The sequence below is a fragment of the Anopheles nili genome, chromosome 3 (genome assembly GCF_943737925.1).
Source record: "Anopheles nili chromosome 3, idAnoNiliSN_F5_01, whole genome shotgun sequence".
Lineage (NCBI taxonomy): Eukaryota > Metazoa > Arthropoda > Insecta > Diptera > Culicidae > Anopheles > Anopheles nili.
The window spans coordinates 41,901,282-41,917,716 of NC_071292.1; the positions used below are offsets into that span (position 1 = coordinate 41,901,282).

General features: G+C 39.2%; 1 protein-coding gene across 1 annotated transcript; it reads left to right on the top strand.

Moving 5' to 3' along the window:
* Nucleotides 1-7,416: 7,416 nt before the first annotated feature.
* LOC128724358 (uncharacterized) lies at nt 7,417-9,297 on the top strand. Its single transcript, XM_053818084.1, is given in 2 exon segments — nt 7,417-7,969; nt 8,045-9,297. Coding segments are annotated over 2 exon segments (1,806 nt in total).
* The last annotated feature ends 7,138 nt before the right edge of the window (nt 9,298-16,435 follow it).

The window sequence follows — 16,435 nt, forward strand, 5'->3', positions numbered from 1 at the left end:
TAAAGAAAAAAAAATGTCAAAAATGGGACTTATGACCGCCTTTTCCCTAACGTGTTTCCCGGCTTTGAAGCTGATCACCCGCCAGCTCATGTTTATAGTGAGGCCTTAAAAAAGGCTATTTTTGGGATAAACCCCACACTGCTATTTGAAATTTTTGGTGGTCGTAGGGGCCAATTTTGGGAAAAATCCCACACGCACTTCACTACGCACAACACGACGTGAAAGGTAAAGTACGCGCACTTTTCCAAGGTACGTGTGTCCCAATAAGTGGACGCATTTTTCTAGTCCCGAAGAGAGAAGAATAGTAAATTATAACTAACACTCACACAGTGAAAAAAAAATTTAACTAAATCAAAAAAGTGAAACCCAATATTAGAGCGGCTTTTGTCGCCCGACCCTTAAGCATGGATCGTAAAAAGATTGCTGCCAAACAACGGAGCATTAAGATTCCGTTGTCTAAACTAAACAGTATTAACGAGCTAGGCGTAAAAACAAAATTCTCGTCAACAAACTCGTTTGCGCTGCTGAATGGTGACCAGGCAGGGCACCCGATGGACACTCACACTAGCAGTAAAAATCAAGCAAAGATCAGTGGTAATATTCCACCAATTAAGATTATGTGCAAATCGCTAGGAGAGGTGCACAAAAAGATCATTGCCGCAGGAGTAGTGAGATACATGACTAAAATCGCCAATGAAGGCATCACGGTAAACACTAACACAACAGAAGATTTCCGGGCTGTAGTGAAATACTTAGCTGGTTCCAACACAAACTTTCATACGTACCAACTATCAGAAGAGCGCACCACCAAAATCGTGCTAAGCGGTCTGTACGACATGCCAACCGAGGAAGTCCTCGAGATATTGGTAAAGGAAGGCATCAAGCCTTCAGCAGTTAAAAAATTCTCAATCCGAAATAAAAATATGACGAGCATGCCACTTGTTTGCTCCACTTCCCCAAAGGAAGTATTACTATGCCACTGCTTCGCAGTATAAACGCTCTCTGTAACTGTAGATTTCGATGGACCTACTACACAAACAAACAAGGACCAATGCAATGCAAACGTTGCCAAGCATTTGGACACGGAGCCGCAAACTGCCATCATCCAGCTATTTGCAACAAATGTGCTGGTATACACGAATCAAGTAAATGCGCACTAACAGGAGGTGCGGCTAGTGAGAACGGGCTGGTCCCGAAACATAAATTAAAATGTGCCAACTGTGAAGGCAATCACCCTTCTAACTACACGGGCTGCCCAAAGCGCCCAACGAAGCCCATTAAACCAGTGCCTAAACCAAAGGCAAATGAATTTGTTTTCGAAGGTAACGCGTTCCCTGCCTTACCATCCAAGTCAACTCCCCGCAGTACTGCTCCCGGTTCCCATCAATGGAGTTACGTCGCAGCAAACAATAAGGAAGAGCTTTTTAACTCGAATGAAATTACTGCAATAGTAGGAGAAGTTTTCTGCAAACTACGCGTGTGTAACACCAAACAACAGCAAATCACTGCGATATTTGAAGTGGTAAGCAAATATTGTTTCCCTAAATAATGGAAGCAAAACATTATTTAAATATTTCGTACTGGAACACCAACGGTGTTCAAAACAAAAAAAAATGAATTGTCAATTTTCTTAAAGAAAAATAATATAGATATCATGGTAATAGTCGAAACCTTCTTAAAAAATGAGCATTGATTCAATATTCAAAATTACGCGACATGCAGGTTAGATAGAGTATGCAGTATTAAAGGAGGAGTCCTTATCCTTGTTAGAAATAATATAGTTTTCAAACATATGAGTTCTTTTCAACTTAACATAATAGAAGCAATAAGCATAACATTATTAACGAAAAATGGTCCAATTTCTATAGTCCTGGCTCAAATACATCAGTCAGTACTTTTAAAAAAGATATTAGTAACTTGCGAAACTAAAAAATAACTTTATAATTTGCGGAGACTCAAACGCACGTCATCGCTTGTGGAACTGTGCATCCACAAACTCCGCAGGCAAATGCCTATTTGATGAAATCCAAATAGGTCAGTTCTCCGTTTACTTCCCAAACACAACCACACACTTCCCCGCAGATGCAAAACGCAATCCATCAACGATTGATATTGCGCTTAGCAACAATAGTCTTGAGTTCTCAGAGCTGAAAACATCTATACACTTTTCCTCCGACCATCTTCCAGTATCGTTTTCAATTTTAAAGGAAAATGTTAACACTAAACCCAATAATTTCATTTACGATTATAAAAACGCTAACTGGTTATATTTTAAACGTCTAATCAACTCCAAGATAAACCCATCTGAATTAACCTTAGATAAAATCCATTCCCAGACCCAAATAGATAATATGATTGCTAAAATCAGCTCGATCATAAATACAGCCCACGACAGCGCAGGCCCAACTAGAACACTGGGCTCTTATAATCTCGTAATTCCACCAGAAATCCTAGCCTTGATAAAAATTAGAAACACTTACAGGAAAAGATGGCAAAGACATAAACTCAATCATAATGTAAAAACCTCATAGTACTTTTTGAAAAACCTGATTGAACATAAATTATCAGTTTTACGCAACGAAGCATGGTCTAAAAATTTGCAAAATCTAAACAAAGAAAACCAACATAATTCTAAAATATGGAAATTCATTAAAATCATCAAAAACAATCAGAAAACCATCCCAATGCTCCAAGTCAAAGACCAATCTCTTATTACGTCTAAAGAAAAATGTGAAGCATTCAGATAAATATTTAAACTGGCTCATAACGTAACAATTGAACAATATAAACACTCAACACTTATTTAAACCCAAAGACATTATAAAAGTTATAAAACGAATCAAATCAAAAAAATCCACGGATCCAGATAGAGTAAATAATGCCTCCATCAAGAGACTACCAATCAAAGCCATCATCTACTTAAACAATATTATAAATGGGTGTATAAAACTTGGTTATTTTCCGAACGCATGGAAAAAAGCTAAAGTTATTGCAATTCCCAAATCCGGAAAAGACCTTTCGCTTCCAAAAAATTACAGACCCATAAGTTTACTCAGCTGCCTTGGGAAAATATTTGAAAAACTAGTGGAATCCAGACTAGCACTGCTCACTTCAAGTAATAATATAATTCCTGACTACCAATTTGGTTTTCTTCCTTCACTTTCAACGACGCATCAACTTCACAGATTGATAAAAAATATTTCACAAGACAGACAAAGTAAAAAATCGACGGGTTTAGTTCTACTTGATACCGAAAAAGCTTTTGACTGTATATGGCATCAAGGATTAATTTACAAGCTCATCAAATTAAACTACCAAACCTATCTAATCAAAATTATAAAGTCCTTGCGCAAATGTGAACATTACCTTTATGCAGACAACATGGCCTTCTCTTCATCATCTACAAATCCTAACTCAATCATTGAAAACTTAAATACAACCTTAAAACAATACTCCAAATACTACAAAGATTGAAAGTTAAAACTAAATGGCTCCAAATCTGAAGCAGTTTACTTCTCTAGACGAACAAGCCCTCGAAAACTTCCCCATAGAAGTTTAAGTATGGATAACATCAACATACCTTGGAAAAACTCAATTAAATATCTGGGTTTATTTCTCGAAAAAAGGCTAATTTTCAAAACTCATATTGATAACCTTCTTATCAAGTGTGAAAAAATTTACAAAATTCTCTATCCTTTCTTAAACAGAAAATCGAAACTCAATTTAATAAATAAACTACTAATATATAAAGCACTAGTAAGACCCGTTATTACATACGCCTCGTCCGTTTGGAATCACTGTGCCAAATCACACATCTTAAAACTACAAAGAACACAAAACAAATTTTTAAAAACATCGCTAAGGGTCCCTCCTTGGTACAGTACAAAAGCATTACATTTAGAATGTAGGTTACCCAGAATCTTGCAAATCATGTCGATATATAAATTATTTTATGATGGTAAATGCAAAGGCAGTAAATATCCGTCGATAAGAAACTTAGTAGTCCAATTATAATGTTTGTAAATAGTTCACTAATTTTAAGTTTCTTTTTTCTTTCTCTAAGTTTAGTCGCAGTCTTAGTTCTTAGATTTAAGTAGATTAGGCAATTACAATAGAAAATTAGGTTTACTCGATTGAAACTGAGAGTTTTTCTTATTCCAGTTACATATTTTCCCTCAAACACATAAAACAAGAGCACACTTAGATGTCGATTCACGAACTCATCTGCTTCACCAGCCAAGTTAGCTAAAATAATCTGAAATTTAACTAATGAGGAAAGATGAAAAAGTCGAACCCATTACTACTACTATACATCCAACAAATTGTTAAAACTGAAATATACGAAATTGGAAATAAATTTAACTAACTAAACTGTAAAGTGCAAGCTAGTGAAATTCTTCGAAAAACTATTTCGAAGTGATATATAATTATATATAATTATATCTCATATATATATATATCGTAATTATATATATATCGTAATCGAGCGTTTTGTCGCTAATGCACCTGGCTAATATCGGATCTCTTTCCATTCTCCTCTTTAAGCACGTATGACGTCTGAGAGCCATCTCCTTACTCGAGGAAAGCTGAATTGCGTCATATCTTCATAACAAGCCGGTTTTGTAACGTCCGTTTGTGAAACGCGTTCTGGCCGCTAATATTCCCATGGCCTTATCCTCGTCTTCCAACCGAAGTTCTGTTGCGGGACGGGAAATACCAATCGAGTCGATTGAATAGTAGTTCCTCAGGACATCGTTCAGTTTCCTATCACTTTCATTACAGTCACATATGTGAAAGCAACTGCGAATTTGTTTTAGTGAAACGGTTGTTGCAATCGGGCTTGGTCCAGAGACGGTCCAATCGAGGCGTGTTTTGCATGCTCATGGTTCACCTGGGCTGCCTTCCACGCCTTCACGAAGCGGTTTTCCAAGGCGAGCATTATCGATTCCTATTAAAATCCTGGGCACTGCCTTGTGATAGGATTTCATTGACAGTCCCTTTGTGTAAGTGTATGCTTCAGTTAAATTTTCTATCGACAGTAATTGTGCCGGGAGTGATAAGTCTCTTAGCGTATGTGCCAGTGATATTTTGTGGGTTGCTGCGCCCTCGTGTACTCCGTAAGTCCTCGTGACACGCGTAAGGAATCCGCTTCGGTTTTGGTCATGTTTCCAGTCCACCGCAGGCAAAGAGGATGTGGTGTGCCATGTATTCCTAGTTCGTCAATCAACCCGCGATCAACGAATGTCGACGTGGAGCAAAGGTGTCTACACGCTTAGTTTTGTCGTAGGCAGTAAATGGTACATACCGTAGGAGGACTCCGTCGTTGGTGGCTGTGTGTGTGAGACAGTGCCGATCTACAGGCTGTGTGAAGTCGTTGCTATCGCTGTCGCTGTAATTCGCGTAGCGAATACAGCATATGGTGGGATTTTCTCCACTCCTCCTGGATCTCAAGTGGTAATGCTCGATTCCAATCATACGTTGCACCATCTACGTTCAAACTTCACAGTCTTTGTAGGAATATCTTTGCCAGGATGACAGTTGGTTCTGCCAGACCTAATGGGTCAAATATTCTCGCAGTGTATGAAAAGACCAGACTTCGTGTGAGTTCATCGGCAGGAAGTGGCAGATCAACTCTGTAGCGAAAATTATCGTTATATGGTCCCCAAACCAATCTTAACGTTGATATGATGATCTTCTTGCCATTCATGAATCGATTTTAATGTTAAATTATCATATGCCATTCCTTCCAACACTGCTGGTATATTGGATGCCCACTTCTTCAGTACGAATACTGCTGATTCTAGCATTAATGATATCTGGGTACGAATCTCGATGGCGTCTTTAAGGTTGGCTGCTCCGGTCAACAGATCATCCACATAGAAATCGTGTAAAACTGAGTCCATCGCCTTCGGATATTCATCCTTGTGATCGTCCCTGCCAACAAATCCGAGCCACCAAGGGCCCGAAGCACGGATCTCTCGCTCTTTCACTACCTGTTTCACGTGATTTCCTTACATGTGTGCGGTTTTGGCTATCAGCGTGATGGTCAGCTGCACCGAGCGAGCGACGCTCGAATTCCCTGCCCTGCCGACAAATCCGAGCCAAAATGGGCCCGAAGCTCGGATCTCTCGCTCTTTTACTACCTGTTTCACGTGATTTCTTTACATGTGTGTGCGGTTTTGGCTATCAGCGTGGTGGTCGGCTGCACCGAGCGAACGAACGACGCTAGAATTCCCTGGTTTGCACCGTCGTTTCCCTGTTTCTTTGAATGTGTGCGCCAGCGCGAGCCAATTTGTCATGGTGTGTGGGCCTGCTCCAATTTTAAGGCCTGCCGATCATGCCCTGGAGCGAACCAGGTTTGAAAAAGAAGCAAAATTAGAAAGAAAACCAAATACCCGACAAAGCAGGCTTCTTGTTGGTTCAAGTTTCATTTTCTTATTAGCTGTATGGAGAGTTGTCAAAAATGTAAAGCAAAATTTCAATCGCGAAACATAAAGTAAACAAGATGGATCGTAAAAACTTAAACGGGCATTATTTTGAAGAATGCCGGGATAGCTTAAAAACGATTTATGAAACTTATGATGCTGAATATCAAAAATTAGTGAACGAAGCCGGGCCAAGTCATTACTGCCAAGTGCCATATCCTTCTCTTGGTAAGTATAAAACAATGTGGTACATGGAAAGAAGATCCTGTGCAGTGCATGTGCTATTGAGTGAACAGCTTGTGCATGAAAAGAAAAAGTGCAGTGAATTTAGCAAATAAGTGATACTTTCGAAAGTGTAAAAGAGTGGAACGGTATAAGTAACATAGCAAAAACAATTGCCATGATATTTTTACACTTGGCATGAGGGCATACTTCGCCGCCGAATTGCGCGTGGAGTGGCAAAAAATATGGATTGTAATAATCCATATATTTCGTATGTACGTGGACAACCGCCAAGGACCAGAAATCTAATAAACACGTACATTTACTTAACCAGCGCTGTGATGACAGAATATGAAAAACGTTGCCCGCATGCCATGTATTAAATAGATATAAAGGAGAAAAGAAGTCTTGAATTATAGATGAAAGTGCATAGTGAATTTAAAAAAAATTGTGAATGTGTATTAAAACGTGGATGAAAGTGAATTAGAATATATCTTACACAGTTTAGCATAATCGAGAAAAAATTTTATTTTTCTTATTCACAGATATTTCACCTGATGATGAATCCAATGAAGCATCTGATGAAGCATCTGGTGTGCTTCCATTAAAAAGAAAAAGAAATACAAATGACATTATTGAAAATATCTTGGACCAGGGGGATAGTACGATTGAGGCTTCCGATCACGAGGACTTTATACCGGACGGGGAAGACAGCCTTGAAGATGATGAGGCAGTCTGTTTGGACGATGTATACGGTGTATTTGATAACATGTCTTTAAAAGAATGTCTTCGACACCTTGCTGTTGTACATCAGCTCCCCCGTTCGGCGGTCAATATGATGCTGGCCATCCTACGGAATAAACTAGATTTAGATCTTCCCAAAGATGCGCGGACATTGATTGGTACACCAACCCGTGTTAATAGTCAAGTTGTGCCTATCCGGGGAGGTGATTTTTGGTATGGAGGTATTACATCTGTCCTGACAAAATACGTTACTCCGGTAACTTTTTCAAACATTCCCAATCCTGAAGATGCACAGTTTTCATTAGATGTGTCAATCGACGGGCTACCATTGAACAAAAGTGGGCCAATCCAACTTTGGCCTATTCTTTTGAAGGTGGTAGAGATGCCAAAGCTTCCGGTTGTGACGGTGGCCACATTCAGTGGAACGGCAAAACCGGAAAGCATCGAAGAGTTTTTGCGGCCGCTGGTAGATGAGCTGAATGTAATTCAGCGAGGAGGTTTGAGCGTTGGCGACAAAACGTTGCATTTTAAAGTTCGCAATTTTCTCGCTGACTCGCCGGCTCGAAGCTTCATAAAAGGTAAGTTACATAAAGCATAGGAAAGATTTCAAATTATACTAATAGATCTGTTTAATTTTACTATTTTATTTTCAGCAACAACCAGCTTCAATGGGATGCACGGTTGTTTAAAGTGTTCTTGTGTAGGAGAATACATTCCCCAAGGTAAAAAAGTTTTTTTCGATGCATTGGATGCTCCCCTGCGTACGGACGCAGGCTTTCGATCAAGAGTATGTGCGTACCACCATAAATTGTGGCGTTCGTCGTTAGAAGATTTAAATAATTTTGATATGATAAAAAACGTGCCTGTTGGCGAGCGTTTGCACCTTATTGATCTGGGAGTTACCGAGAAAATACTCCAAGAGCTTCTAGAAGGCAAATTTGAAAGATGTCCTCGGTGGTCCCCTCAACTAAAGGAAGATGTTTCTTGATTTGCAAGACAGGTACAACTTCCTTCTTAAATACACCGTTCGCTTAGAAGCGTTCGGTATGTCGCTTTTTGGAAGGATACCGAATTTCGTACCTTCCTGCATTATACGAGTGTTGTGGTCCTGAAGGACTGTTTAGAACCTCACGTTTACAGTCACTTCCTACTCTATTTTTGCGGTATAACGATATTATCTTCCTCGTTCTACCAGCACTTATGGCCTCGGGCAAGAGATTTCCTTTCGCGATTTGTAAAGGATTTCGGCTCGATTTATGGTCGTACTCACTTAACAAGCAATGTCCATAATCTTCAACACGTGTATGAAGAGGTTGCAATGTTTGGACCGCTTGATGATTTTTCTGCATATTGCTTCGAGAATCATTTGCAGCAGATCAAACGTTGGGTTCGATCTGGCACGAAGTGTGCGGAGCAAGTGCAAGACAGAGCAAATGAAATTACTACATCGTACATGTCTGCCAACATATCTGCTCTCATATATCCTCGTTTGAAAACAAACGGTATCGGTTTACACTTGACCACCGATTTTGTGCTTTTGCCAACATTTAAAGATCAATGGTTTTTAACCAAAGATAATGGCATTATAAAATTTTTGGAAGCGAAAAAATCGTCTTCGCTTCAGATCTCCGTTGTTGGAATGCGGTTTTTGTCCCAGGCGGCGTTATTCGTGGTGTCTGCAGAAGGCAATACAATAGTGGAAACCTCCTCTGCAGACATCCATATTTTCCAAGCAAGGGAAAACGGGCCGTCTGAAAGGGTTGAAGTACCTTGGACTGCAATCCGATGTAAGTTGGTTGCAGTCCCCTTACCCTCGCGCCCTCTAAATCGTCCTCCTGTTCCTACATCTACTATACCTTCCATTATTTCCTTCTTTCCTCTTCTACACACATTTCAACCAGACTAAATCCTTCTGTTTTCTTATCCTTGTAACACGTTGGCTGCCACTTTTATTTGTGTTGTAATTTGATGTTGTGATAAGTGTTGTTACCTAACTAGTTATAGCAAAAGATAATGATGTTAAAAAAGATTTTCTTGATGAAAAAATTAATTAGGATTTAAATTATGATTAGGATTTAAATAATGATTAGAGTTTGCATTATGATTAGGATTTTAATTATGATAAGGTTTTAAATTATGATTAGGAATTTAATTATTTAATTATTAGGATTTTCAAACAATTTTATTTGATAAAACATGCTTCAAATCGTATACCCATTTCCTTCTATTAAACTATCATTTAAAAAAATGATAGCCATGGCAGGCAACGTGTTAAAGGTACTTCAGCCGTAAAACCGCATTAAGGCTAAAATAAATCGTGGGGCAATCATTTTTAACAGCACTACTGGCACCTTTGTTTAATGTTTGCCGTGCTGGGCAACCTGCATCTCGCTCAAACCTCCTTAGCGAGCCGTTTTGTCCTCGTGTTCGAAAGTTTTTGTTGTAATTGTTAAATTTTTATGTTTTGTTAGTTATATTTTTGTTGTTTATGCCTTTTTTAATCTATTTTTACAACCAATATTAAAAATAAACGTATTCAATAAGTTTAAAATATAGTAAGTTTCAATTATAAATGAAACTGTAGTAGAATTAGTTAGCTTTATAACATATTCATAGTTCAAATATATACATACGCCTCTCAGGCATGGTCTCAACCCAAAGCTGAAAAAACCTTCTTTACCATGTTTAATAGGACGAGACTCAGAAGAATTTTTCATTCGTATATTATATCGAACCCTGTAAAAAGGTCTATAATAACGTTCCATCGTACTTGTCTGAGCTTATCTCAGATAAGTTTCTGAATTTGTATAAATCTTTTGGCAATTTCAATTGTAATCCCCCTGGCTCCATGTTTTCAAAAATATAGCATGTATTTCTAGGATGCAATTATTCAAAAAATTATTTGGTGAGTAAATTTACTATCGGTGATTACCATTAAATAAAGTTCTTAGTGATAATTACCATTTTTCATATTTTAATCAACTAGGCATACCGTGAAGAAAGCACACCAGAAGATACAACTTGCATTTAAAAGGATTAATGGCAACTATCTTTTCAAAAACATAAGGATGTAACAACATATAACAAATGTGTAAGTAACATAATCATTTTTCAATATAAACATTATACGTTAGAATTAATATTATCTGAGGTCTATTCACAACTTAAAAATATTTCGTTGAGGTGACATGTGGGGCTGCAAGATTAGTAAAAAAAAGTAAGTAGTCGGATATTCTTGAATCATATATATATAAAAATATATATATATATATATATATATATATATATATATATATATATATATATATATATATATATATATATATATATATATATATATATATATATATATATATATATATATATATATATATATATATATATATATATATATATATATATATATATATATATATATATATATATATATATATATATGTTTATTTATTTGAGTCATAATAACATAATAACAAATATAGAAAGGATAATAACATTGATTTGATATTAATCAATGTATACAACACTGATGAATTAGTTTGCCACTTTTAGAAAAAGTAGAAAATATTACTGGAAAATGTAATATCTTAACTAATAAACTAATACTTATGGTATAACTAAAGCTCATACAAGAAATAATATATTATTGAATAATTGTTTTATACATTATAATATTCTACACTTAAAATAAGGTATTAGACTTTGGTTTTCTAGTGTGCCTCACACTTTTGCTTCTATGACTAATTTTCATGCGACTCTTAGAATTCCACAGCTTTTTTTTTTAAAATGATTCTACGGCTGATTTGGTAACTTGCTCACCACCAACAACACTAAGTAGCTCGTGAAAAAATGGAAATTTTACAAGTGCCACTTTCGGTCCTTCCTTTCCACCTCTTAACCAACTGCAATTCGTTAAGAATGAGTTCGACACTATTAGATGCAGCACATCGTTCATCCTGTTTTCAGGATCTTTTGTACCAATTTCGTTCAACAAGCTTTGACTAAATTTATTGAAGTTATTTTCATCTTTTAAAAATTCTTCAAACAATTCCAACTGAGCAAAAGATTCTATTTTGTCAAACTGAAAACGCGGTTTTCTCACATGTGTGTGCTGTGTGTTTGTTTGTTTCTTTAACATTTGTTTCAGCTGAATGACGCTTGTGGTTAATGCAAACATTTGCTTATTAGTAGTTTGCATTTCTCTATATATGTCAGTTAAATTTTTATCATTGCAATTTGTTTTCTTTTGCAGATTGTCTGAATTTGTCGGATTTGGACTAGTATTAGCAAAATATGCTAATCCAGGAACCTCCGACCGAGTTGGCACAGCCGTCTTAGTGAGGATAGAACTGGTGCCACTTGTACCTGAACGAGTAGGTGAAATTGGTGTGGCACTTGGAAAATAAATAAGCGGTGAAGGATGTGAAGGCGCAAGCTCGTCATTTACAGGAAGAAAAGGAGAAACGGAACTACTGTGACATGCATCTGATTTGCTAGCTGGATTTGGTGTGGCACTACTAAAATATCTAAGCGGTGGAAGATCTGAAGGCGCAAGTACGGCCTTTACCGGAAGAAGAGGAGAAATGCAACTAGTGTCACATGCATCTATTCGACTAGCTGAAATTGGTGTTGGCGTAAGCAGAGCCTTTTCCTTAGGAAGCAGAGAAACGGAACTAGTGTGAAATGCATTTAATCTGCTAACTGGATTTGGAGTGGCACATCGAAAATACTTAAGCGGCGGAATATCTGAAGGCGTAAGCTCAGCGTTTACCGGAAGAAGCGACGAAATAGGACGGAAATTCGAGGGTTGTTCTGCCATATTTGTGGGTATATAATTTAATTTCCTGTATAAGATAAAGGCCCGGTTATGTTTTGATAGTGTTCTGCTCGGATAATATTTACCAAAATTAACCAAAACACCGCACTAGTTGCAATACAAAGAATTTCAATATGACTGAATTCGTCACATTAACAGGTCAAAAAGCATGCCAAGCATGCACAACGCCTATCGCAAAAAACAATTCTAAGAAGAAGTAACACCCAACTAGCCCTTGACTGTGTGAATGTGAATGTGAATGTCAATACAAAAAAAACATCTGAAAACAAAGCGTTTGTCTCACGAGTATATATTGCCTTGAGAGAGAGCGCAGCCGTAAGCGCATACTATTTTTGCTCTCACGGTTCGCGCTCTCTTTTGAGAAGGGAAGAGACCAATGAAAATATGAGAACAAACTGAACAAACCAAGAAAACCGAACGAACCGAACGAGCCGACCGAACCGAGCCGCCCGAACACCGACCCTGAACAGATGTCGCCCGAACAGGGAGTGTTCGGGGTTTGTTCAGGGGATTTTTTGACTGATTTTGTCGGCAGGGTGGTTTGCACCGTCGTTTCTCTGTTTTTTTGAATGTGTGCGCCTGCGCGAGTCAGTTTTGTCATGGAGTGTTCGCCTGCTAAAAATTTAAGTCCTGCTTATCATGCGCTGGAGCAATGGGCCGTCGATAGATCCCTGGATACGCGTGTGCCCCTCTGCTCGATAGACGATGTCGATGCAGCTGTGACTAGCTTTATAAGTAGTGTTAGGGAAACGGAAGATAGGGCCGTTCCCCTGGTGGCTACTAAAGCCAAGCTAGTCCAGATAGATCTGGAAACGCTACGCTTCATAAAATTACGAAACTCAATGAGGCGCGGTTTCCAGCGTACCGCAGATAGGGCTCACTACCTAGCATCTAGGAAACTTAGCAAGGTAGTAAGGAACCGTCTGGGGCAAGCTAGGAACGAGCATTTCTCGAAGGAGATGCGCTCGATGCCCAAAAACTCTCGTCCTTTTTGGAGGGTTACGAAAGTTTTAAAGAATAGACCTAGGCCTATTCCGCCCCTGGGTGAAGCTCTTAATCGGAGTTTCACGCCAGAAGAAAAAGTTCAGCTCTTGGCTGAGCATTTTGCTCACTCACATCGAGTGAGCTACACGATGACTAGCATCGGCTCAATGTTCGCTTCCTGCCACTGACCGGGTCACCTTGGAAGAGGTCCGGACACTTGTAAAGTACAGTGTCGGATTCAAAGCTCCAAGACCTGACAACATCTTTAACGTGATATGTGAGTTGCTCAACCAACATCTTTAACAGATGTCTGGAACTGGGTGGTATTTCCCCACCCAATGGAATCTTGCAATAGTCGTTCGAATCCAAAAAAATAGGGAAGGATTCTTCCCTAACCTCGAGTTACCGTTCGATCTCCCTCTTGTCTGTTGTAAGCAAGATTTTCGAGAGAGTGGTTTATACGCGGATAGAGGCCCACTGTACCGACTGCAATGCGTTGACGGGTGTCCATTTTGGCTTTATAAGAGGACACTCTACAGCTCACCAGCTGCAGCGTGTCCTGAATGTCATTAATGACGATAAACGTGATGAAAGGTCCACTGCGATGGCCTTATTGGACATCGAAAAGGCTTTCGACAACGTTTGGTACGACGGCCTATTGCATAAGCTTCGTGCCCAAGGATTTCCGACGTACTTAGTGAGAACCATTCAGTCCTATCTGAGTTCTCGTACGTCGGCTGTACATATAGGGGGGACAGTGTTCGCCTCCTATCCCAACTGTGCTGGCGTTCCACAGGGGAGTGTCCTAGAACCACTCCTTTACAATTGTTTTGCGTCGGATATTGCCGACTTGGCTATTAAAACGCAGTTGTTCCTGTACGCAGACGACACTGCCATTTTGTACTCCTCTCGTAATCTGGAGTGTCTTCAAGGAGGACTTCAGAGAGGTTTGGATAGTTACATCCCATACATCAATGATTGGAGGATAAGAGTCAATTTTGCAAAGACTCAAGTGATGGTGGTCCCTTACAAGCGACGGATGCTGATGGCTTCTATCGTGCGTAAGGTGAAACCCATCACACTGCATAGCAAGGAAATCCCCTGGTCCACAGATGTGCGCTACCTCGGGGTTACCTATGATCGAAAGCTGTCGTTCCGACAGCATGTAGATCATCTTGCTTCCAAGACGTTTGGTCTCCTTAGGAGTTTGTATCCGCTCATCGCGCGACGCTCGAGACTGTCGAGAGATAATAAACTTATTATCTATCGACAAGTCATCCTGCCAGCGCTAATGTACGGATCAAATGTCTGGAGCAATTGCTCAAACGTGGATATGCTAGCAGTGCAGAGAATCCAGAACAAGTTTATGAAGATGATTCTCAATCTGCCCACTAGGTATCCCACTAGGGACCTGCATATAGATGCAGGGATCCCATTGATAAGCGAGCGCATTGAGACTAGTCTCATGCGACTCCAACTCACCTCCCGGAACTCAGCGCATGCTCTGATCCGGGACCTTTTTAGGTGAAATTTTTAAGTAGTGTGTAGTTAGGTGTAGGTTTTTATTTAGTTTTAAGGTAGTTAGATTTAATTTTAGGAAAAATGGGGTCCGTCCCCGATAGATGGCCTTGCGTGCCATCAACTTCCAGCCATGCGTGCTGAGATTTATCTAGCCAGGTAGGGAAAGTTTTAGGCAGAACAGCTTAGGGCCGGTACCAATGGTTAGACAGGATTGATAAAATTATAAGGCTCAGTAGCCACACCTAGCGTAGATACTCAGGAATCAGAGTAGGAACCTAGATTAGAGGATGTCATCACGTTTTAGAGATGTCATCACCAAAGTAGTAGAGAAACATTAGTATATAAAAAAAATTATATGCCATTTATTGGTCCTTCATGTTCTGAATGCATTCGCTTAACGATATTTGCCATAATTGCGTCAATGATTTATATTGATACGAGTTCTTTTCAGAACTGGCCATTTCTTGCGATGCTTTCTATTTTAATTTTCTATTACATTTCATGTGATATTTATATCTATCTTATAAAAAAATATTATTTGCCTTCTGCGTTTTTAAGAACCGAGCGTGCCTTTCAAGAGTGTTTGCAAACGTATGAGTGAGATAGTGTGTGAGCAGTGTGACTGCTTAAGTGAGCGTTTTTTACATTGCATGTTGGTTGTGCGAACGTGGTGCGCGATTGTGTGCGTACTTGATTGTGTTTATGTACGTATGTGTGTGTAAAGGCGGCAATTAATTGGGTTTATTTTTTTGTTTTAAAGGGCAAAATTTAAATCCAGACTTATAGTTAGTAAAATTATATTTGTGAACATTCACATTCATATTTGTGTTGATTCACTAAAGTTTCTCCTTTCAAAATGCCTGCTAGAAAGCGATCTGCAGACAAAAAGGCGCAAGCATCTGCCAGACGGGATAAACTCCGACGCTCGCAAGAATCTGCTGAAGAGCGGAATCGTATATTACATTTAATGCGTTTGAGGTCTGCTGATTGGACAGCAACTCAAAATAGCAGCTCTCGAGCAGCGCATTTAAATTTAAAGAGAAAAAGGACTGTCGCTTCTAAATTAGCCGAAACAATTAAATACCGCGAGACTCGCCTGTCACAATTAAGACAACATGCGGTTGTGGCCCGAGATTCGGAGACTCTTGAACAGCGTCAGACTCGGCAAGCTAATTTGCAGAGACGAGCAGCTGTATCTCGAGCTTCTGAAACTGTTGAGCGGCGTCAGACTCGGCAAGCTAATTTGCAGAGCCGAGCAACTGCATCTCGAGCTCCTGAAACTGTTGAACGGCGTCAGACTCGGCAAGCTGCCTTCAAGAGACGAGCAACTGCATCTCGAGCTTCTGAGACTGTTGAGCGGCGTCGAACTCGATTAGATGATTTACAAAGACGTGCAGTTCAGGGTCGAATTTCAGAGACTGTTGCAAATGAACGTTGTGTGTAGTATTTGTTCCGCTAGAAGGTTCAAAAACGAATCTGCTGGGATGTGTTGCAAACAGGGGAAAATTAGACTATCTCCATTGGAAAAACCTCCGAATCCTCTCTACACATACTGCTTGGGACAGTCTTCCGAATCCAAGCATTTTTTGGCAAACATACGAAAATAAAATTCGTGTTTCCAGATGACTTCGTTTGCAGCAAACGTCATTAAGCAAAGTGGTTTTCAGTCGACTTTCACCGTGCAAGTTCAAATTTATCACCGAAT